This window comes from Gossypium arboreum, chromosome 1 (genome assembly GCF_025698485.1).
Source record: "Gossypium arboreum isolate Shixiya-1 chromosome 1, ASM2569848v2, whole genome shotgun sequence".
Lineage (NCBI taxonomy): Eukaryota > Viridiplantae > Streptophyta > Magnoliopsida > Malvales > Malvaceae > Gossypium > Gossypium arboreum.
In genome coordinates, this window is record NC_069070.1 from 14,475,420 (window position 1) to 14,501,516 (window position 26,097).

Genomic DNA, 26,097 nt, shown 5'->3' on the forward strand with positions numbered 1-26,097 from the left:
TCAAAAAGCCATTGGAATTTTACCGTTAGCTAGAAAACGCTTCCAACTAGACTCGCTTTCCATAAAACTCAACCAACTAGACTCGCCTTACAACAAAATCAACTTATATCCTTAATTAAAATTAAAACCATCCCAAAACCCTAACTTAAAAAAAAAAGCCAAAAAAAAAATACAATAATTGTTATAAAAATTATGCCAAAATTCTTTAAAATAATCATACACTAACAATTGTTGTTGAGATGTTTAAGAGTACTTACATGTTTTCCCGTCAGAATTCGGACCTTCCGGATGGTTCGAGAAACTTATTAATTTAATCCGTAGCAAAACCCTAAATTCCTAAAAAGCCGATTCTAACATTCAACCCCAGAAAATCTCCGATCTCTGGCCCTTTTACCCCTAAATTTCGACCCCTCTCTCCATCTTAAATTTCAGTGCAGATCATGGGCATAATAAAAAGCAGTTTTTCGTTCATCGTAGGAACAGTTTGCGGGGTTTACGTTGCCCAAAATTACAACGTTCCGAACATCAAAAAGCTGGCCGATACTGCCCTCTTCATGGTCAAGCATGTCGAAGAGAAGTACCGTAAGCCCAAGAACAGGGACGACGATTAGCTCCTCTATACGATTCACTTTTCTGAAACTGTTAGAGTCAGCAGGTTCTATTTTATTTTATTTTTCTTTTCAGGGAAACAAAAAGGAATTATTTTGTCGGATCAAATACCATATTGCGATTCTGTACATGGGGAAAAGAGAGAGGATAAATTAGTGACAAATTTGGTGCATAATGATAACTTAGTGCTCTTTCATTCAATTGGAGACGCCTAAACTTACATATATATATTTTTTAAAGCGTTACGTTGTTCTTTTTGGCTTTTGGAATCTTATGTTCATTGTGATTCTGGTACCATGTTGAATTTGGGTTTTTTCTTTCTTGAGGGAATGAATGCAACACCGCTAAAAAAAAAACACTCAAACCTACCCTTGTTTGATCGTGCGTTTGTTCTTTTCACACATTGAAAAATCAAAATTTTCCATTAACTTGGTTTCGGGATTTGCATAATTGGCTATTTTGTTGAATGATGGAGTTATCGTGGGTTTGGAAATGGAATTTGTGTCGGCCTTCTCCATAGCCTGTGATCATACTTTTTCGAATTAGCAAACTGTTGATGAGTTTTCAATCGTTATGTAATGCAGCTGCCATCTAGGTTAACCACTTTGACATAGTCTTAGTTTTAGTATTATTTCTCTTTGGGCCTTGCTTAAATTGAAGAAGGAAGAATCTTACCTTAATTTATAGATGTGAATGTCATTGTTTCTTGCACCTGCATGCTTGGTGGTTAATACTGCATCTTAATATGGCTTTGAAATTTGTTTTACAATTTTCTCTATAATGAAGCGGAATGTGTTGTTCCAAGGTCTCTGCCATAGCTTCCATGTTGTAGTTGTCAAATGTTACATGGAAAGCATATATATTTTCTGAGTGTTGTAGGCGTAGAGATCTAGTATAGCTTTCTACTAGCTATTAACATGATTTACAGATAGGTGGATGGAATTGCATTCTATTTCAAGTTTTGTGTTTGTTCCATGAAAGCTGAAACATTGGGCAAATCTATATCTACTTGAATCTTTCTTCTGTATGTCGACTCTACTTAATCTGTTTGCAATGAAACAATTAATATAAGTAGTGTTGAAAATAAATTGCCGGCAGCTGCCTCCTGGTTCAGTATTGATAAAGAATGAGGAACATGAAAATGCTGCATGTTGAAACTTGAATGTTTGGCAAACCCATGAGTGTTGTGCATTTTTTGTGAGTACTTTATATCAATCCTTTTTTGTTGTTGTACTAGTTTTTGGTGTCCTTTCTATGGTGAACACCACACCAGGGAATTAAGAGGATTATTGGACCCTGAGATTATTTATTAGGGATCACTATGCTTTTGTTTATAGTTTTGGTTAGTTAAGCTATCCATACTCTTGAGAAATGTTCATTGATATTTCCAAGTTCTTGCATTTCATTTACTCTCTGTTGTATTGTCATCTAATTTTTATTTCCATTCCTAATGAGTTGAGGACATAGTTCATATTTCAGAAAATTTTTTAATGCTTTAGATTTGAATTCTAAAAATAATGGATTTGAATTTGGACAAAGTTAATTTCAATCTAAAATTTGCCTGAGCTGTAGTTTTGGGTAATGTTTAAATTTTGGTGAAATTGATCAGGGTTTTATAGTAATTAAAATTTTATAAACTGTTCTATTATCAGTTTTTTTTTCTATTTGCTAATAGAATGGTATTAATACCCGTTTTAAATCGGAGTTTGAGTTCGTATTTTTTAATTATCGCAAATTACAATATAAAACATATTATTAAGTTATCAAAATTTGTGTAAGCATATATATAATACAAAAATAGAGATAATTTTGATATGTCCAGAAAAGAAATTGTATTTCCATAATCAAGTCATGATATAAAAGTAGAAAAAAGACCCAGCAAATGGCTAGCAATATATAGATTTTTACTTTAAAATGGAATTATTAAAATTTGATGTTGGACTCAATCAAGTACAAATTCAATATCCAAACAAACTAGGTACTAGTATAAGAAGTAACAACTGTAATCAGCAACGAAATTGCAGGGGAAAGCTTTTTTTGGCAAATCTGATTGATAGCAACCCTTTATTTATTTTTAATGCTTAGCGCTGCAAAACACAAGTGGGCTGGTCCTTTGTGAAATACATGGTGGATAACTTAAAACCTATTTTCAGTCGTGTTCCTGTGGACCAATTTTCTTTCATTTCATCCCTTTATTTTCCGCACATTTTCTATCTATTCATGCACCTCTGGACCAGGTTGTGAGATTGGGACACAACTTTCTTTCGACCAAAAGATTTCGTTTTCTTGAATCCTGTCACACAAACATAGGCAACTCTTCTTCACTGCAACCTGCTGGATATATGGTTTCTTTTGGTTTTACTTCCAATTTTGTTGGCCTATAGGCTGTTTCTGAACAAAAAACAAAAACTAGTAATAAACTATGTATGATTATAAAATATATATACATATATAAATACAGTGGTGGTCACTCCATGGTAATTAGCATCATGAAGAAGGCTACAAAAATCTTCTAGCCCAAGCTATAATTTAAAGGTATCTTCCTCTTCATCTTATAATCCGAGGTGAAGAAACACTATGAAAATCATACAAGCTTTATACAACCGCAGTCTCTGTTGCTCCCCCTGCAAGTAAATCATACATTTAGTTCCGGTTCTTGAGATCTTGATTGCGATCTTCCTTGTGATCTTGTTTCGGAAATCCTAGCAGCTACCTCGGCTACTACAAGCCTTGTCAGTAGCAGCCCTGCAACTAGAGCTGCTGCCATGAGCATCATAAAAACCGCGCTCCAGCTGTTGGCAGAGATGTAACCGGTTAATAATGGTCCAATTGCAGCACCAACAGAACCAGTTCCGTCTATGATTGCTGTCACAGTTGCCAATGCCTTTGAGTTCCCATTTAATGAACTATGTGTTCCCAAATCGGCTGAGACGGCAGTTGTTATAAGAGCATAGGGGCCATTTACAAACATGCCACAGATGAACATGAGAGCTATGTTCATTGCAAAGGAAATGTGTCCGTAACTACGATAGAAATAGAGGGCAGGGATAGCACAATACATAAAAGTTGCTGCTGTTATGGCTCTGGCATCTAGCCGATCCGAAATATGTCCAGCTAAGATTCCTCCAAGCACCCCTCCGACATCGAAAAATGTCGACAAGTTCCCTGCTGTCTCATCGGATAAATATTTTCCCTCAATAGCTGCAGATTTATGAATAGAGAAGAGAATCAGCAATGAGTCAATGAGTATTAAAAAGTTGAAATAAATTAAAATACCTGTATGGCCAATGTAGTATGGAAGCCAATAGAGAAATGTGTAAGCAACCAATTTGGCAAAGAAGAGGCAAAAAGCAAAAGGAGCAACCCCTGGGATTCGCCATGCTTCTATGAACCCCACTGCAATTTCCTTCATCTCAGTATGTGATCCCAATAGAGGCTCTGCTACTCCCTCTCTCTTCTTCTTAGGGGAATCTACTGCTTCATCTTCTTCTTCTTGTCTATCAGCTCCAACTGATTCAGGACTAACAGGAAGAAGAAGACATACCAGGATACCCATGAAAGCAATAAGCAAACCAGGCACAACAAAGGACCAACCCCATCCATAGCTCAATAGTGTTGAAGCAATCAAAGAACCAGTAATGTTCCCAATAGACGTGTGGGCATTCCATATGCCCATAATTAGCCCTCTTTTTTTCTTCCCGAACCAGTTACCAACTACTGCAACTACCGAAGGCCATCCTGATGATTGGAATAGACCAGCAATCATTTGTACTATGAGGAAGTAGTAAAAGCTATGGATGTTAGCCCAGTACCCAACACCAAACAGTGAAGTAAACAAACCAGTTCCAATCATTCCCACTGTTAGAAAGATCCTTAAATTCATTCTATCACCCAAGTGTCCGGAGAAGTACATCCCAATAGCATAAACTGCAAGAAAGGCCACGTCGAGTTGACCAAGCAAGGCTGTCCCATCGGATCCATTAAACGGTGCCCAACCATCTCCTAGAACCCATGAGCGTCTTTGGGTTTCAGCAGGTGAGCTAAGGTATGTTATCCTCCATGGGAACTTCAAGCCTGCAGCAGATGACTGGGGATCAAGGGCACTCTTGACAATGCTGGTGGTTTTCCTTGTTGCATGATAGGTACTATAAGCGAAAAATGTTACAATCAAGACAACTGCTTGATGACTTTTATAGGAAAGTTTTGCTTTCTTAATGTATTCCCAGAATCGAATCCCAAGTGGCTTGCTATGGCTTCTTTCAGTAGCCAATTCAGATGGTGAAGCCATGTATTTTGATTCCTTCGAGAAAGTAGAGCCTCCAGCTTTCTCCAACAGGCCAAATACAACAATCTGGACAACTATGAAACCAATAACCAATGTGAGACTGCAATTCTATAAGCCAAGAATCAACAAAAGTATTAATTGAAAAAGAAAAGCAGATAAGCAATACATCATCGAAGAGAAAACATCATAAAATTCGTCGAATTCAAGGCACAAAGCCGATGCGCTATTGTTTCCAGGGGAAAAAAAATTGAGACCCCAAATTACTCTCTATAGAATAACTACAGAAAAAAGGCTAAATAGTGGGTCAAATTGTTGCCAAAGTTGAATACAAGTCCAAAGGTGAAAAGGGGCTTCAGAGTTGAGAAACAACTTGAAAAAAGAAAGAGGCTTCTGCAGTTATATATATTTCGAACATGGAAATTAACTGAACCTTGGAATAGATTCATAATAAGAAAAAAAGCAACATGTTGGCAGTTAAAAAAGCAAACAAAAGATGATGGAAACAGAGAGATGAAGAGCAAGAAAAAAAGATTTATTGCCTGTTGCTGAGTTGAGCTTTGAAATGTAAACAAAAGTGGGCTTCTTTTTGGCAGTGAAGTGAAACTGTTAGTTTTCTTCTCTGCTTTTTAATTTTCAAGTCGTTAACCAACCAAAAACGTTTTAACGATTTTAAGCTTTCCAGTCCCAGCGGGAGGATGACGATAATAATTTAAAGACTTGAATTGCCAATCATACCCTTACGTAATTTCTCATTTCTATTTGGCTTACGCGCTTTGTGAGATGACTTAATTGCCCCTTTACACCCAAAGCATCATTATCAATGAATTGGGAAACCTCTTTTTAGCCTGTGTTTTGGACCGAATTCCCATCAACAACCCTAACCGTTGATTATTTTGTTCATCATCTAGGGTTATTATTTATTTGTGTTAAAATATATTTTAATCTTAGTTTTAGTTTCAAAATTTTACGCTTTTTATTTTTTGTTATTATGCTTAAAATTTTAATTTTTTCTTAAATTCATTAATGTAATATTTTAAAGTTAAAAATTTAATTTAATAATCATGTAACGATAAAAATAACATTGAAAATGTTTATATGAATTTTCTCTTAAAAACATTTATTTGAACTTATCATGATAATTTTTGTTGGAATATTGTCCCTAAGAAAAATTGACGTCAACAATTTTATTGAAATAATTAACAATATTTAGACTAACCACTAACATTATAAAAGTAGAAATACCAAATTATGTCAAAAATAAAATATATAAATTAAATTTCAAGTTTTAGCATAGTATAAGGCTAAATCTAAAGTTTGATTATTGCCTTATAATGTCAAAAAAAATTTACAAAGTCAAACCTAAAAGAAATAGAAAACTACTTATCCATCTCTAAGACCTTTAGGAATTAAATTATATATAATAATGTAATATTTTAATCAAAAAATTAATGGTATTAACTATTTGACTAATTAATAATAGTGTAAAAACACAGGGCCAAATTACATTAGAAATTAAAGTGTAGCAGTTAAATTTTAAATTTAGACATAATAGAGATACCAAAATTAAAATTTAATCATTTTTCTAAAATTGAAAAAAGAGTAAAATGTACGCAAATAGGAAACTATGTGCTAGTTTCTAAGACTCCTAAAGTATTCAAATTATATGTAATAATCTAATGTTTTAACTTAAAAGTTAGCGGTATTAACTATTTAGACTAATTAATAACATTATAAAAATATAGGAACCAATTTATATTAAAATTAAAGTATAAAGACTAAATCTTAAATTTAGACTTAGTAGAGAAACCAAAACTAAAATTTAATCATTTTGGTAAAATGAAGAAAAAAGAAAAGAAAGGGACCATATTTTGGGTGTGCCATGTGTAAATGGCATGGGGCTAGAACTTAAGTCTAGCAAACTCTTGAAAGATACAAATTCTCCCAGAAATTCTCAAGGCATTGAAATAAAGTAGAAACAAACTTAAAAGTGAAAGAGCAACGAAAAAAATTGAAAAGACATAAGAAAACAATACACACTAAGTGTTTATAACCTTGTCTTTTTAAATATATAAAGAATATAGGACTTGAAATATATTTTAATCTATGTCAAAACAATGAAAGACAAATTTATAACATTGTCTTTTTACATGGATGACATGTTGGCCACAAATAATTAAGAGACATCGTTATAGTGAAAAATATTTTATCCTCAAATTTTGAGTTGACTGTCATGGGTAATATAGGACTAAAAATTAATTAACATTTTTATAGAAAATATAAAGGTCTAAAATAATAAAATGCGTTCTTAAACTCTATACAAAAAGAAAAAGTTTTTATTCCGATATTGTAAGTAGCATTATATATGTTGTGATTTGTATAAAGTTAGATATCTCATACATATTTAAACTAAATGGAATCTATGCATCTAATTGGATATACAGACATCTATTAAAGATGCAATTTAGATATAATGAATCTATTTCCATATATGTTTTCTTACTTTAAAATAGAGGCTTGTATAACATTATTTGCTATGAATGTTGAATTTGTGGCAATTGTTCTTAAGTGTTTGGCATAAATTTTTTTTGAATTATTAGGGATTTAATAGATACATCAAACATAGTGATGAAGTACTATTCTAAGCTACAATTGCAAACACAAAGGATCCCAAATATTATTCAATGACCAGACACATAAATTTCAAGTACGTATAATCATATGAGAGACATGGTTATACATAAGAAAGTCAACATGTAATACATATCTATGCATAAAATTATTATACATTTGGCTAACGAAACCAATACCCAGAGATTATATAATAGACATGTTATACCTATAAGAATCTATTGTATTTGCTGAAGTGTTCAAGTTGAACAACGTGTACTTCTTTTATGGGTTAATATGTAGTTTTCCCCTTGAACTTGTCTAAAAGTACCTAGTTGGTACCTACACTTTTTTTTTTTTTTTTTGTATATAGTTGATACCTGAACTTATATTCTGTCATCTAGGTTGGTACTTTCGCTCTAATACTGTTAGTTTATGTACCAACCTAGATGACAAAATACAAGTTCAAGTACCAACTAGGTACAAAAGAATGTTCAGGTACCAACTAGAAACTTTTGGACAAGTTTAGGGGGCAAACTACATATAAACCATTCTCTTATTGTTGATATAGAACTTTGTTTCATAAGAGCATACACACATGTAAATATATATGTTTACTACATATATAAGATTAAAAGTATGTTGGAAAGATGATTGGCCTTCTCAAACAAACAATCACCTTTATGGTTTAGTTTTAGATAGAGATGAAATTAGTTTTAAGTTTTAAAATTGAGAGCTTGAACAAGATAATGTATTAATATGAGGTTATATAGTTGTGGAATTATGAATTAAAGAGAATAAGAGATCCCGCAATTCGTTTATATGCCAAGTGAAAATCATATTGTTGAATTTATTAAGAAAGAAGATTTGTGGACTCAAATTAGATACTAAACTATCTGAACTATCATTTGTATAGTATTGATATTATGATAATTATATGCAATCTAAGGGATAAGGGAGAGTAATATTGTAGAACATGTTTCATACTAATGTGCATTATTTGATCAATATGATTAATTGAAGAATTGATCTCTACTTCAAAGTTGTGTGAAGCCCATACGATTAAGTGGGATTTCTATTTAAAACACTTACGACTTTTAATTGTTTCTTGAAGTTTCAATTTAATGTTAGTTATCTTAAAATTTTATTAATGATCATCTATGATTGATCTAACAAACATATTTGTTAGAGTTGAGTGACTCTAATGCTTATTAAAATAAAATACAATGGTAAAATAAAATAAAAGTAAAATCCATATAGAATCATACTTTTTTTATTTTATATTGATTAGAATAAGATTTTTCAACCTTACTACACTTCATCTATTTGACATTGACTAGAATAAGGTTTTTCAACCTATAAATAAATGTAGTTTAAACTCCTCTTATATCATTCGAATTCGACATTAGTGAATTTTCTTCTCCTCCGTTCGTGGTTTTTTTGAAAGGATTTTCCACGTAAAATTTGTGTGTTTTCTTTTTCTTTTTCTTATTGCTTTGCGATCGTTCTATATTTCCATTATCAACGTTAGTTTTACAAACTGGTATCAAATCTTTTCAGGTTACTTGTCTTAATCACAGTAATGGCAACAATGAAGTATGATATTTCGCTGTTAGATCACAACACTAGATTTGCGTTATGGCAGGTAAAGATGTAGGCAGTTCTTGTGCAGATGGATTTGGAGGATGCCCTACTAGGGTTAGATAAGATGCTTTCAACATTGACAGATGAAGAGAAAAGACGTAAAGATCGAAAGGCTTTAAGGCAATTACAGCTGCATCTGTCGAATGAAATTCTATAGGACATGTTGAAGGAAAAGATCGTTGCTGCATTATGGAAAAAGCTTGAGCAACTATGTATGTCAAAAACCCTAGTTGGCAAGCAGCAATAAAGCAACATCTTTATGCTTGTCGTTTGGAGAAAGGTGCGTCTGTGCATGAACAATTAATTGTGTTTAAAGAAATTCTCTCAGATTTAAAGGCTATAGAGGTTCATTATGATAAAGAAGATTTAGGGTTAATTCTATTTTATTCGTTGTCCCCTGTCTTATTTAACTTTTAAAGATAAAATTTTGTATAGCCACGAATCTCTCACAGTTGATGAAGTCTATGCTTCATTGACCTCGTATGACAAGATGAAACATCTCATGGTTGGATCTAACTCTTCGGGAAAGGGTCTTATTGTTTGTGGAAGACAAGAATAAAATACTGATGATAATCGTACGATAACACATAAACAAAATCCTCACATTAAATCTAAGGGTAGATCAAGATATTCAAATAGAGGTAAAACTTGTAACTTCTGCAAGAAGAAATGACACATTAAGTTTAAGGGTTATAAGTTGCAGAACAAGTTGAGTTAGTGTAGTTAGTAGATATATGGCAAATCTTGGTAAAGAACACTGGAAAGCAGTTTAGTGGATTTTCAGATACTTACAATGTACTACTGATATTTTCTTATAGTTTGGAAGAACTAGAGATGGAGTCATTGGGTATGTTGATTCTTATTTTACTAGAGACCTTGATAAAAGAAGATTTCTCACAGGTTATGTCTTTACTTTTGGGGGTTGCGCAATCAGTTGAAAAGTCACTTTGAAAACTATAGTTGCTTTATCTACTACTGAAGTTGAGTACATGGCAATTATTGAGGCTTGTAAAGAAGCTATTTTGTTAAAGGGACTCTTTGGTGAACCCAGTAAAGACCTTCATATCAGTATAATGTTTTGTGATAGTCAGAGTGCCATCTTCCTTTCGAAAAATCAAATGTTTCATGAGAGAACAAAGCACATTGGTGTTCGGTATCATTTTGTGTGTGATATTATTACTCGTGGAGATATTGTTGTGAACAAAGTTAGTAGTCATGAAAATCCTACAGATATAATGACTAAGTCACTTCCTACAACCAAGTTTGAGCATTGTTTGGACTTGATTGGTGTTTATTGTTGAAGAACACCCTTTAAGGGGTTTCATGGAAAAGGTAAAGAACTTGTTTATTTAGAATTCGTGTCAAGGTGAAGATTGTTAGAGTTGAGTGACTCGAATCCTTATTAAAATAAAATACAGTAGTAAAATAAAATAAAAGTAAAATTCATATAGAACTATACTTTTTTTTTTTATTTTACAATGATTAGGATAAGGTTTTTCAACCTTACTACATTTCATCTATTTGACATTGATTAGAATAAGATTTTTCAACCTATAAATAGATGTAGTCTAAACTCTTCTTGTATCATTCAAATTTGACATTAATGAATTTTCTTCTTCTCAGCTCGTGATTTTTACTAAAAGGTTTTCCACGCAAAATCTATGTGTTTTCTTTTTTTTTTCTTATTACTTTGCGATCGTTCTATATTGCCATTATCAACGTTAGTTCTACAATATCTAAAGAGCAATTGAAGTGATATAGAGAGATTTGAAAAGAAGGAAGATCATTATAGTTTCTTATTTAGTTGTATTCAGTGGCAAACCGATTATGTTTTATATTGTGAACATAATTGTGAATACAAAAGTTTATTACATCATTGATATAAAAGAGATAATGAGAAACTTGAAATGTGAATGAATGAATCTAAAGTACTCTATAATCAATTTTTTGATCAGCTATATATTTCTAGTAGTTTATATTTCAAGGTTATGAAATATGTTGGTCACACTGTCTTTTTTTTTTTATTTGTATGAAAATTATAGAATAGATATATCGATCTTTAAAGTTTATTAGAAAAATATTGTGTCCATTATATACAAGCAGAAGATGTTAGAAAAGCTAGGCATGCCATTTTAAATTGTGAAAATTGACAAGGGTAGTTTACAAGCAATGGTGTTTAAATAATATCATAACAGTCAGTTGGACAGGGAACTGATTGAGGTACTGGTCTGAAGAATAGTATTGAATTGGTTGGACTAAAAACCAATACGAACCGATTGAACTGATAGTTGAATTGATTTTTTATTTTTTAAATATTTTTATAATTATTTAATTGAATTAATTACACCATTGAACCAATGACTAATCAATCCGATTACTAATCCAATTCCAAAATATTGATTACAACTTACAAGTGAAAAAAAGAGAGGAGGTTTTAACTTCCTCGTTAACAATAAAAAGGAGTTAATTATCTTCCTCAAAAAGAAAAATATTGACTAACTAAAAAAATTAAAAGTTTAAATAATTTATAAAAAGTATCATTAGGTTTAAGGGCGAAGTCGAAAATTTTTTAATGGGTCGAAATAAAATTGTAATTTTACGATAGTAAAGATATAATTTTACTATTTTAATAATTTATATTTATATAATTTTAAAGGATTAAATTAAATTTTATTGGATTAAATTAAATTTTTATTAATTTTAAAAGAATAAAGCATAATTTTATTTTTACTCATTTAAAATTTTAAAAAATTTAAATAAAAAATTTCCCATGGAATGTGGCAATCAACCCCTAGCTACCCCACTGGCTAGGCTCATTCTAAAGAGGAAAATGACGGGCAAATTAGCGGTTATCCATGTATGAGATTTGGCCATTAGCGTATAAAATAAAGGGGTACCATCATTGACGTAATGTGATGTTTGGCCACGTCGGAAAGAAATTGTCAGGTCGACATGAAAATCACAAATTTGAGAAAACAAGGCTCCCCATTTTTGAAAATATTCTTTTTATTTTATTTTCATTTTAAAATATTTTTATTTTTATTTTTTTGAAAATTGAAAATACGTTAGGTAATGAAAAAATATTTTTAATAATGAAAAAATCAAACATGCTTGGTACTTATTTTTCTATAATAGAAACATTTCTCATTTTTAACAAAAACATGCTATAGATTCACTAATTTACTAATTTAATTATGTATTTATTATAATTGCTTTAGATTATTACTCCACTATTAAATAAATAAATCATAAAGAAAGAAACCCTAGCGGGATTTAGTATTAGTAATATACAAAAACATATATAATAGTATTATTATTATTAAAATAAATTATTAAAATAGTCACTTTTGTTTACCTCAAGTAACATTTGTATTGTAACATTTTAGTCATTGAGCTGCTAATTATCATTAACGATGTAACTGTAAGTTGATGTTAAATTTTATAATTGGTCCCTATATTTTTTTCATTTTGAGCTATTTAATTTTTTTCTTTTATGTTCTTTTAACTTCTTTTTTTATTTTTTATTTTTCATTCTCTTATACTTCTCCCTTTGTTTTCCTCATTTCTCAATTTCTTTTAACATAGTTTTTTTATGTTTGTCATTTGTTAAAACTAGTCCACAAGCTTACCTCACTCGAAAAAAATTAAATTGTTCAAAAATACAAAAGTATAGGGATTAGTTTTAACAAATGACAAGCATAGAAAAACTATGTTAAAAGAAATGGAGAAGGGAGAAAAACAGAGGGAGAAGTAGAAGAGAATGGAAAAAAAAAAAAGGAAAGTTAAAAGAACATAAAAGAAAAGAAATTAAATTGCTTAAAACAAAAAAAATATGGGGATCGATTGTATAAATTAACCTAAAATTTTTACTTGAAATGATGATTTAACGTGTCACGTTAGCTTACTATTAACGACAATTAACGGCTCAATGACTAAAATGTTACAACGCGATAATCTAAATGACTAAAACGTAACATTTCAAATATAAGTGACTAAAATGTAATATGAAGTAAATAAAAGTGAATATTTTAATAGTTTACCGTTATTATTATTATGTCCTGAAAATGGAAAGGTATGGTAGAAATGAAGAAAGAAAAGAAAGGTATTAGTATTAGGGTCTTTTTCGCAATAATTATAGCAAAGACAATAATAGATAGCAGCCTAGCTGTTATGTTGAGAAGCCAGAAAGAAGTGAAAGTGAAAGTGAAAGTTGCCAAACAATATTTGTATGTGGCTATTACTTCTCTTTGTATGCTTAACAATTATAATTATCGCATAGTGACGAGTCCACACTCAGCTGGGAAAGTGTGACCTAAGCCACATTTTTTGTGCTATTCATTCATGTTTCTCTGCTTCCACTAATAAAGAGCAGCAAGCAAGTAGGTCTTTGTTTTATGCAAAGGCACAGGCATTGCATCTATTTTGGGTGCTGGAAAATTTCGAAATATATGTGTGGTCAAAGAAGTTTTGAAAAACCAGGAGGGATAGCCGGTTGTGGGTTGTTTAATATTGGAAAAGGCGGGTGGCATATCCAACAAATAGTACAATTTTTTAGAAACTTTTTAAAATATATAAGTTTATTTTTTATTGAGAGATACTTTAAGGTTTTATAAGTAAATATGAATATAATTTTTTATTAATTTTAAAAAATTAACATACCCTCAAAATAATATAATTTATTTTAAATTTTAAAAATTATTTTTATAATTTTACTATTATAGCTTAAATAAGAAATATCGGTTGTATTATCATAAGGTATATTCTTCCGGCCTCTTCCCCCGGCTTTGAGAAAGTGGGCCACCGCAGCTAACTCTCGCCGCCAAATTACGGATTAGTTTGAGTGGGGTTTGATGTTGAGCGTCACCATGTTGGTTTACTTTTGCTTTTAAAAAAGGAACTCAATTCCTCCACCAGCTTTCCGCCTCGAACTCACCACACCAATTAGTGGTTTGAGTTGTTAAAAATTGCTTTTAAATCTGATGTTAAAAGACCAAAAAACCGTAAATTACATATTTAATTACTCGAGTTTATTTATGTTTCTATTTTGCTTATTATTTAAAAAATTTGTTATTTTAGTTACTTTTATTAAATAAGTTATTAATTTTAATTACTCTTGTCAGTTAAGTTGTTAGTTTCAGTCACCCTGCAGTTAAAAAAGAATTTGATCACCAAATGAAACATTGATATACTGTATAACAACAAAATTAACTCTTAATGTTTATCCATTTTATTGATTTAATCTTGATTTTAAAAATACGATAAATTTAACCCTTAATATTTACACAGTATACTAATTTAATCGTAGTTCTAAAAATTAAGAAAATCTAGATTAAAATTTAAAATACATAAAAATTTAAAATTATTAAAAATAGGCGTTAACCCCCTAAGAACACCATGAAAGGTTCCCTCTTTCTTTTTCTTTCTTTTAATTGTATGAACTTTTCTTTATTTTTTACTTGTGGTTTTGTAAATTATGTCTGATGAGCAGAGATGAAAAGATATTGTAAGAGAAGTTGGCAAAGAAAATGGCACAGGCGATGGCTATAGGGAACCTTCAGAGCAAAAAGGTGAGAACAAATAACAATAGAAAGATGGTGGGGATGAGATGATTTTAGATTGTAGGGTAAAGAAGATAGTGTTATTATTATATTAATTAGATTGGGAAAATCAAATCTTTGTTTATCATTTTAACAAACTCTTGGTGTGCATTTATTTTAAGTGATTTGCAATGGAATTTGATTTGCTCTTTAGTAATATTATCTAATTAATTACCTTCAAATAAAAATTCAGATTTCCTCTTTGTTATTATTTTGATTCGAATAAATAATCCATATTGACAATTAAAACTTAAATGAAAAATTAATCCATTTTCACATAGAAAAATTGAAGTCGCTCAAAATGGTAAAGCACAGAAAATATTTGAGGGAAGGAGGAAGAAAAATTGGCGTTGACTGAAAAGATGAGAAGGAAAAGTGTGGACTTTGAGGAAGGAAGGAGAAAATATATTAAATTTAATCATTTTTAAATATATTTCTTTTATAATTTTTGAGTATTTTATATATTTTATAATTTTAATAAATTTTGAATTTATATATATTTTTTAATTTTAATTTATGTTTTTCTTAATTTTAGAATAATGACCTAATTGGTATAATATGTAGGTTAATTTTTTTAAAAAAATTGAGATTAATTTAATAAAATAGATGAACATTGAGGGTGACTTTTGTTATTATACTATGCCACATTAACATTCTATTTGGTGATGAAACCTATTTTAATGAAAGAGTGATTAACAACTTATCTAACAAGAATGACTAAAATAATAAAATTTTAAAATGAGTGACCAAAATAAAAATGCTGGTAAATTCAGGTGACTAAATAAGTAGTTTATCCATAAAGAAAAGATGGCAAAGGAATAAAGAGAAGAAGCTGTGAGATGAGTTGAAGAGTCTTTTTGGAGAACTTACTGAAACAAGGAGGGCTCTGGTCCTAAAGACCGGAAAATCATGCAAGCTGTTGAACCAATCTTAATGGAAATATTCACTCATTTTAATATTAATTTGGGTGGGTTTGGAAAGTTATATAATAGTTGAATTTGCATTTTTTTTTGGGTGAAAAATAAACAAAAATACAACTATAAACCTCCTAAGAGGATCTAAAAGCTTTGTCTTGCTGGATAACCATAGCCACCAAATCAAGGGGCACATAAAAAATCTGAAGAGGTGATTTCCAAGAGAGGCTGATCTTTGCTAATTGATCGGCGACTAAATTATACTCCCTGTTGACATACTTAAATTCCCATTGCCCATTAGAGCGCAGAAGTCGTTTAATTCGCCTGAGAACTGTAGAGCCTGAATCCACTGATATCTCTGTGGACAAAGCCTTAACCACTTCAAGGTTATCAAACAGAACTCAAACTTTTTTATAACCCTTACTCAATATAATGAGAATTCCATCAAGGATGCCCCAGAATTCAGCTTCCAAAGGTGAGCATCTACCCAAATAATGGGTGAACCCCAAAATCCAATTTCCATTCTGGTCTCGAACTACTCCACCTGCTGAAGCATTTTCAGAATAACTAGCAACTGCTCTATCAGTGAAAAGGTGGACCCAATTATCAGCCAAGTGAAGAGAAGTTTCAGAACAAGTTACAGTGGAACCGGCTGCACCCAGAGTCAATTCAAAATGTTAAGCCCAGCTGAGGGAGGTTTTAATGATCTCATAAGCCGTCCAATTGATATCTTGGAAGATGAAAAGGTTCCTGTTAACAAGTTACAGTGGAACCGGCTGCACCCAGAGTTAATTCAAAATGTTGAGCCCAGCTGAGGGAGGTTTTAATGATCTCATAAACCGTCCAATTAATATCTTGGAAGATGAAAATGTTCCTGTTCTTCCAAAGTCTCCAAGCTATTATCCCAAAAAGACAGGACCAAGTAGTTCCCTTTTCTTGCAATTTATCATGGTAACAAAGATTAGAGGAAAACCAAATTTGAAAAGGGTCAAAGAAAAACATGTTAGATTTCTCAAAAGGAACAACGAGCATCCAAGCTTCCTTAACTTTTGAGCAGTCACGGATAACATATAAAATATCCTTGTTATCATGCCCATAAAGAGGACGCGTACTACTATGTCCAATCCCTCTCTTAACACGTTCAAAATTTGTGAGAAGCCTCTGTTTACCTACAAGCCAAAGAAAAAGACGGACTCTCTGTGGACCTTGATATTTCCATACGGAGTTCCAAACAATATCATGAGGACTCTAGAAACTCTCTTTTAAAGCCCAATAAGCACTTCGAATAGAAAAAGACCCAGACCCAGAAGAGCCTAAATGATCCTATCCTCTCCCCCTTCAGGATGAGGAGGAGGAACACTTACTATACGCTGGATCACGTCATTAGAAAGCCATAAAAGGAGCAAATCTGAATTCTAATTACCATTAGGAAGCACCCAATCTCTTAGAACACACTCCAAGTTAATACTAGAGTGAGCTGGAGCATATCTGAACAGCGGCCCCATTCAGGAACCCAAGAATCCTTCCAGCCACGAATTATTGATCCATCCCCTACAGACCATATAAGATTCTCACAAAGGAGGGGCCATACCTTAGAAATGGAGCACCAAATATGAAAACAATTACTTCTGCAAATGGACTCAGGGAGCTGATTCTTCCAACCATATTTCGACCGAAGGACATGAACCCATAAGGCATCCTGACAAGATATAAGATTAAACCCAATTTTTAAGAGGAAAGAGTTATTTTGATCATGAAGATGCCAAAATCCAAGTCCTCCACAAGATCTAAGTTGACAAATAGACTCCCACCCAACTAAAGCACTTTTGGGGTGATCAGAGGAGCTTCCCCAAATAAATTGTCTAGCAATCTTTTCAATCTCATCACAAACTCCTTTCGGAACAAGAAGAGACTGCATGAAATAATTAAGAATAGCAAGGAGAACTGACTGGGCAAGGGTGATGTGCCCCGCAAAAGAAAGTTTTCGAGCTTCCCACGACTGAAGTTTTCTTCTCACTTTTTCAACAATGAAGTTAAGAGTGCTTTTGGTAACCCGCTCATGAAGAAGAGGTACCCCCAAATACTTACCTAGGTTAGAGACTTTCTGGAATCCAAAAAATAGACTAATCTGATCACATAAACTATCATCCATACCTTTGGCAAAATGAATATTGCTTTTCCTAGCACTTATCTTATGCCTAGAAAAATCACAAAACTGTTTCAAGGTTTCTTTTAACAGAATAGCTTGATCCATCTCTACTTTGGCAAAAATAAAAAAATCGTCAGCAAAAAAAAAAGAGATAAAGAAGGCCCTGACCTAGAAAGCCGTATCGGGTGCCACTTTCCTATTGAAATCTCAGATCGAATAACATGTCCAAGCCATTCCATACACAAGACGAAAAAATAAGGCGATAAGGGACATCCCTGTCTAATCCCCCTTAGAGGCTTGAAAGGTTGAGACGGAACCCCATTCCATAAAATCTGCATAGAAGAGGTAGAAATAGCACTCATAATTACCTTCCTTAAAAACTCGAAAATCCCAGCAGCTACAAGGGTCGCATCGATAAAATCCCAGCTAATCCTGTCATAAACTTTCTCGAGATCCAACTTGACAGCCATCCAATATTTGCCCATTTTCCTGCTGCGCATCGAGTGGATGACTTCTTGAGTAATAATAATGTTATCCGATATATTACGTCCAGCAATGAATCCCGCTTGTTCAGGAGAGATATATTTAGGAAACACCACTTTAAATCAGTTGGCTATCACCTTCATCACCAATTTATACATGACCGAACATAGGCTGATTGGCTGAAATTGGCTGAAATCCTCTGGATGTTCCTTCTTGGGGATAAGCACAATGAGCGTATTATTTAGATCATCCTCGATCTTGCTACTACCAAAGATACCTTGGACCCATTCGTAAACCGCCTCTCCAACAGAATCCCACTGACTTTGGAAGAAATGCCCATGAAAACCATTACTACCCGGAGCCTTTAGCGGAGCCATATCAAAGAGGGCTTTCTTTATCTCATCATTCAAAATTGGCTTACTAAGAAAACCAATATCATCATCCGTAAGATGTGGAAATAATTCAGAGAGAAGAGGGCTCATGGAAGGACTGGATTCTCCATATAAATTTGCAAAGAATCTGACTGTCTCATCTCGAAGAAAGTTCTGATCCGCACTCCAATCCCCACTATTTGTGCGTAAAGACAAAATACGATTAGATTTCCGTCTTCGCATAGTGCGACTATGGTAGTACTTGGTATTGGATCCCTGAATTGAAGCCAATCACATCTAGCCTTCTGCCACCATAAAAGCTCCTCATGATTAAGCACATTTTCCAATTCATCCCGAATCTCCATCTCCAAATCAGCTAACCTGGAAGAGGATGACCAATCCATGGCCCTTTGGATATTTCCAAGCGATCTCAATAGATGTTTCTTACGCGTGTCAATGAATCCAAAAACCGACCTATTCTAATCTTTGACATAAGAGGTAAAATCAGATAAGCATTGAGCCATATTCCCGTTAAACCTCCATTTCGTAGTGACTAATTCTTTAAAATTTTTATGCTTTGTCTAACCTGCAAGAAAACGAAAAGGTCTCCCTTTCGGAAGGCTAAGACTAGGGTTAGTGTTAATAAGAATAGGTCTGTGATCCGATTTATTACGCGAAATATGATACACTAAAGTACGCGGGAAAGATGAAATCCAAGAATCAGACGCTAAAGCTCAATCTATTCGTTCATGCGTATTACCTCTCTACCAAGTAAAGGCTGAACCTATAAATCCAAGATCCTGCAAGTTACAAGTGTCAACAAAATCACCAAAAAACTTACATCTCTTACCCGTTGATCTATCACTTTTTTTATCCTTAGGAGAAATGATAGCGTTGAAGTCCCCCAAGATGAGCCAATGATAAGGATCGGGAGGTACGACTTCCATTAAGTCAATCCAAAGAGACTTCCTCTTAGTTCTATCAGGGCTACCATAGACAAAAAAGACGAAAAAAGAATTAAAAACATTGTTACCCCGAATGTGAAGAAGCATAAACTGGGGATGATTGTGAATAATATTAATAGAAATATTGTCCTTCCAACCGACCCAAATGCCACCTGAAAATCCAAAAGATTCAATACGGTAAGAAAAATCAAACCCCAATTTATCAATGATATCATTAGCTTTTTTACCACTAGTCCTCGGCTCCAAAAGACACATAATATCCAGTTTGTGCTCAAGGTTATACTCACGAAAAGCTCGAAGAAATTTACTGCTCGCACAGCTTTGACAATTCCAAGAAAAATTAATAAATTTAGATCCATAATAATAAATAATAAAACCACAAAAAATACCAAACCCAAAAATCAAGCTTGGCTCCCTTTACTAGAAACTAGGCCAAGCGTTTCTGAATCAATAATATGAACAGTAGAAACTGACTGAGCTATCCTAAACATAGAATCCCTTAAGGAAAGTTTAGGAGAATTTTTAGTTTTAAGATTGACCCCTTTCCCATGAGTAGTTTTATTAATTTTTTTGGTAGCTCGAAAACCCCCGTTTTTGTTCCCTACCAATTTCCCCAAGGTTTGAAATTTATTACCGCCAGGATCAGACGCAAAAGTCCTCTTTGAGTGGTCCTCTTCAATTTTTCCTTTCTCCTTGAAGGAAACTACAGTATGCCGAACAAAGACTGGGTTAAAACAAGAGAAATTTAAAGAATTTAAGTTAGAACAATTGGAAACCAATTTAGAACTCCCTGCATCGGCCAATATGTTGGAAACAGGAGCAGTCAAAGGCTTAGGCGAAACCCCTGTTTCATTAAATTGGCTAGCGCAACCAAGAGTCTTAGCCGACTCCCCTACTTCAATGACTTGAGTGGACGTTTCAGTGCACAAAGAGTCCAATACGCCAGTGGGTTGGGTATTCACGCTACAGGAACTATCCATATCCATCATGGATTTGGATGGGCTAGTTGCAACATTAATCAAAGAAGTAGCAGTAGATGCCCGGTCCACTGTTCTCTCCTTAACTGGGCCATCACCAATAAGACCAACAAGCCCAAGCTCCTCTCTAATTCCCCCTATCTGACTGTTATTCTTTGAACTCGGGTTGCCCTAATTTTAGCCCTCAATTGCTCAAGGAATTTTCCAGCTTTCAATGTATTATTAAATTCTACCGACTGCTCATCTTTCTTCTTGTGTATTCCGTTTTCCAAATTCACCTTTTCCATATTAGCCAAAGCATCAAATCTTGGTCCCTGAATTCCCTCTTCCCTTAAGATCGGCTTTATTAAGATTACTACTCCTAGGATTGCGCCTGGATTTCTTCTCAACAATCATCCAAGGCCCGTAAATGTCGCATTCTCCACCGCTAGTACCTTTCTTCGGAGAAACCTCAGTCTTATCCTTCTCCGAGTCAATTTCCGGTTACAAGAACCCATAATATTCCTTAGAGTGCTCGTATCTCCCACAGGTGAAACAAATTGTAGGTAATCCTTCGTAAACCACTTTCTGTGGTGTTCCATTAACAATAACTTGAGCAATTAATGGCTTCTCCAAATTAACATAAACGGCCATCCTAGCAAATCTTCCTCTAGTTTTACTGTCAGTGTTTAGGTCCAGTCGAACCACTTTGCCGACAGTCGCTTCTATTTCTTCGAGTATTTTCTTTTTGTACAAGAAACTTGGAAGACATGGGAATCTGATCCAAGCCATCACCAATGTTGGGTATGGTTGAAAGGGAGTAAATTCTTTTATCCAAGGTTGGACGTTTAAGTACTGTCCATAAATCAGCCACGGCCCTTGCGACAGAACCTTGGCATAATCAGTAGTGGACTGGAACTTAGCCAAAAAATAACCGTTCTCAATATCCATGAGATGGAATGGCTCTGACGGGCTCCAAAGGCTGCAAACACGACTATATAAAGCCCCATATCCAATATTTCTTCCGAGTAGTTTAATACGACCGTGAGCTCCATTTCTTTGAAGAGAATTTTTTGGATCCTTTCAGAAAAATCGATAGATGGAATACCATTAACAATAGACCTATGAACATCGCCTTCCAAAAAATCCAGTTCTTCATCAGTGCAGTCTTCATGATGAATCAATCTATTCTTGTTCAAGGCATCAGTGTTTACCCCCAGAAGTTTGTCCTTCCAGGAGATGGAAGGGACAGGGCTAGATTCAGTTAACATATCATTGTTTTCCTCAACAATCCCATCTTTAAAATGAACTTTCTTAGTAGTACGATAAACATCCAATCGAGAGTCACCACCAACTTCGACTTCCGGCACAGAAGAAGAAACATTGAAGTTCAGAGAGTTTTCCATTTCCAATTGAATTTGCATTTTTAATTGCATATTTATGATATATTTGAATAATTAATGTAATTAACGGATCTTAATAAAAGTAATTAGAATATCTTAATTATTCTCTACAATTCTTAAAGGTGTGAGAATTGAAGTTTTAATAAATTGATTACAAATAATTACATCAAATCCAATTATCTTATGACTTTTTAAATATTTCGATGCATGATTTAAATTTTGTAAGTTATTTTATACAATAATAATAGTATTTTAATTTTAGGATATATATATATTTTATTTTTAAAAAATATAATTATATGCTATTTTTCTAATTTTGTTTAAATAATCTGAAATTTTTATTTTCAACAAACAATTTCTTATACATTTTCACCAAGTAAAAATTAACTAAATCATATAATATATATTATAAGGAAAAATATTTGATGCTGCACCATCGTTGAATAATAACATGACATTTAGTCATTAAATAAAACCAAAAATAATGAAGGACTTTCAAATAAATACTAACAACTTTATTTAAACATAATTAAATAATAATTAATTATAAATAAATGTTAAAACCCTAAATTATAAATCTAAGACCCTATACCCTATATTTTATACCATAAACCCTTAACTTCATGATCCTAAATTCAAGAGTTATTAATATGTATTTATAATAGTTACATTTAATGTTTAATTATGTTCAAATAAAATTATTAGTATTTATTCACAAGTACTTCATATTTTTTTGTTTAATTTAATGATAATGTGTCATGTTATTATTCATAGATGATGCATAAGACTTATAAATCAACTGTGCATCAAATATTATTCTATATTATAAATGATTTATATTAAATAGTATCTATTATTAATTATTTATATGTTCAATGTTAGAGAGAGAATAATCCTAAAATGTAGAATACTAGAATAATTAAATAAAATTGCATATGATGATTATTTTTCTTGTTAATTTTATTAGTAACCATATTGTCAAATACTCTTTTAAACCTGAGCAACTCCATCCCCTACTCCCCATTATCAAAAATATTGTCAAATACTTTACTAGACTAACATATTATATAATATAGTTTAATTTCAAGTTTTGTTACTTGCTAAGAGAATTTTTCTCTCAAGTATTATTGATAATTTTATAATAATTAATATCTGTTAGAATTTAAAATTAGGTAATTGTGTAATTACAATTTATATGACCAAAAGTGATATAAGAAAGTACAATCTAATTACACTTTATCAATTGAACACATCTACTGAAATTAGAATTCATTTTAACTACAAGAGGGAGCAATTATTATCCTAATAATTATACTTTCTTCCAAATACTTTATGGTATCCAAACGCACCATTATAATTTGGGTTGAGTTATGATATTAACATTAGTACACTAATTTTATTTTTAGTCCATTTTTCATATTATCAATTTTTATTTTATTTTTTAAAATTGGTATGCATGCAATCCATACAAATAATTACATAAAAATTATTAATTTAATGTACAATAATTAATTTATTAAGATAAAAGTGTAATAGATACAAAATGTGGTATGTACATAGAAGGAAGGAGACAATTAGACATATATAGAAGTGACACGTATCCAACCGAAAAGGTGACCATATAATACTATGTACTTATAAGCTAATGACATGTTCATCGTTTTATATCTTTATCAAGGATAAAGGTGGGGGAATTATTAGGTTGAATGATTGCATGGTTTCACATTTTCTTTTATCTCGTTTACACAAGAAATTGTGATGAATAAAACTAATGGATAAGAAGATTAAGCAGCAAAGGGAGAATATAATGTTGACAGCTGAAGAGGGGATAATGTTGGAGGGTATGAACAATTAATTATCATTCTTGGGGACATTTTAATTTGGCCTTCTCTGTATAAATGGAACTTCGAAGAAAGTACGTAGAAATTTCCTCTAAATCAGGGTGGGGTGCGCTTTGGACTTTTGCATTGATTGATTCATTTCAACATGCCTCTCGATACTTCTTTTGTCACAACAGTTGGAGGAAAAGGACCTATTCCATCACAAATCTCTGTCTTCTTAGGGTGTTTTGGTACATTAACAAAAGTAAAGTGAAAGCGGCGGAGTAAAGTCCAATAATATATAGATGACATGCTATTAAGAAATAACTAGCACATTCTTTGTTCTATTAATGTATTTTGGTATCATTCTGTTAGTGTCATTCTATTATGATATTGTACTTCGATGTTATTATGTTTAGCTATTGTACTTTTTTATATATCTGGCATGTTCTATTAAGTCTAATTTGAGAATTTATTTGATAATAAAAGACAAAATAAAGATATGATCAATATGACATGCTTATGTGCTAAATGAAAAAAAATGACGATGAATTGAATTATACTAAATGAGTTATAATATGAAAGTTCTAATTTTATTATGTATTAAACTTATTTAATATAACTTTAATGTACAATATTTACATTTATTTAATGTAAAGGTATGTTTAACTCTTGTTATACTTATTAAATTTTCATAAGCTTAACGCGTTATTATTTTTCAAAGTGTAGGTAAAAACTTAAAGTGAAGTTTTGTTGAGGAATAATCTCTTCACATCACATCACATCTCAAGGACTTGAAAAGAGTATGAAATCTTCAAATTTTTTATTTAAGATAATGGCATGTACATAGGTGAAACAATATTGTAAGTAAGTAGTGTTTAGTTTTGCTTGTGTTATATGGTGTTTTTGAATAGGTAAATATAATATATTACATGGTTTATGAGTTTTGGTTAATGTTTTGATTGATTGGGGACAATTTGGTATGATTTAGAAGTGTTTTGAAGCAGATTTCTCAAGTCTCCTGTCTCAGAGACATGAAAAACGTGTTTTGAGACATAAGAACTTCAAAGCTAAAAATCTATAGTAACATAGTCATGTCTCCAAATGTATATATTATGTTTTAATTTTGTAATACATTATTAATAAAATATTGTATATATATAATAATTTAATTAATACATACAATTAACCTATGTATTACATGGGTAAGAAAACTATATATATATATATATATATATATATATATATATATATATATTGATGTTACTAATTTCAAAGCCAAGACTTGGCAACAAAAGTGAAGGATCTAACCGTTTTTATATGATATATTAAATAGTTGATTGAGTTAGTATCACCCATTAATTAGGTTTCAACTCGGTTATGAAATTATCAAATACTCAATCATTTTATAAAAGAATAAATATATTATAGACTTATTTTTAATTTTTATATAAAATCTAGAAAAATATGCATATAATGTTTGATATTTTAACATTATCATTTTAACTAAAACCTCATCTAATTTTTTATAAAATATTATTAGTGGGTGAGTAAGACCTAATTTTGTAAGATCTATGATGCAGGAGGGTTTGGAAAAGGTGGGCTATATTCCAATATTGTAGTATGATTAGATGTGCACGTAGATTTTAAAACAGAAATTGTTTAAGAGTGACTAAGTCTACCATAAAAGTAGGTTAGGTGGATGGGTGCCGCCTCACCTTCAAACCATATGCTTCAATATTATTACACATCCGCTCACTTTTATGTTTTAAATCCTATATTTATTTCTTAATACCCATTCAGAACCTACCTTTTAACTTTCTTTATATGAAGAGATAAAATGATGAACGATAAGTAGTTGACTGTAATAATAAAATATATTATATTTTAAAAAAATATATAATTAAAATGAACGAATATAAATTATGAAAATAGATCGTAAAATGCATATGCATAATATAAAAGAAATGATGAGTGTTTCCTGTTATATTAAATAGTAAAGTGAAGTATTTAATTAGCATGTTTTGTTGAGCTCAAATCCTCTTCAAAATAAAAGGTGTAATAAGTGGAGTGGAGGGACTAAAACTTAATATTGTGTAAGGCGAGGGCTAAATGCGGAGGGAGTCATATGTCAACCTCAAATTAAAATTGACATATTAAGAGATAGGCATGGGCTTTGAGATTTTTATTTATTTTTCCTTGGGCTAAGCTTAGTGACTTCTTTTCTATTTTCACATTTAGCAATGAAGAAGAAGAGCATATCCCTTCCTCATTTTTTTTTTTTAATTTTATAA

General features: G+C 32.0%; 2 protein-coding genes across 3 annotated transcripts; one reads left to right on the forward strand and one right to left on the reverse strand.

Moving 5' to 3' along the window:
- The first annotated feature begins 210 nt into the window (after positions 1-210).
- Positions 211-862, forward strand: LOC108480847 (uncharacterized). The gene has a single exon (XM_017783967.2). The coding sequence runs from the start codon at positions 441-443 to the stop codon at positions 609-611; it is 171 nt and encodes a 56-aa protein (XP_017639456.1). The 5' UTR covers positions 211-440; the 3' UTR covers positions 612-862.
- Positions 863-3,019: 2,157 nt separating this feature from the next.
- On the reverse strand, positions 3,020-5,596 carry LOC108480846 (putative glycerol-3-phosphate transporter 1). Of its 2 annotated transcripts, none has more exons than XM_017783966.2 (3): positions 5,434-5,596; positions 3,886-4,960; positions 3,020-3,810 (listed from the first exon to the last, which is right to left on the reverse strand). In XM_017783966.2, the coding sequence occupies exons 2-3, from the start codon at positions 4,895-4,897 to the stop codon at positions 3,245-3,247; spliced, it is 1,578 nt and encodes a 525-aa protein (XP_017639455.1). In that variant the 5' UTR covers positions 4,898-4,960; positions 5,434-5,596; the 3' UTR covers positions 3,020-3,244. The 2 variants fall into 2 exon arrangements, with proteins under 2 accessions (XP_017639455.1, XP_052883424.1); XM_053027464.1 differs by having other exon boundaries at positions 3,886-4,968; positions 5,434-5,594.
- Between the last annotated feature and the right edge of the window lie 20,501 nt (positions 5,597-26,097).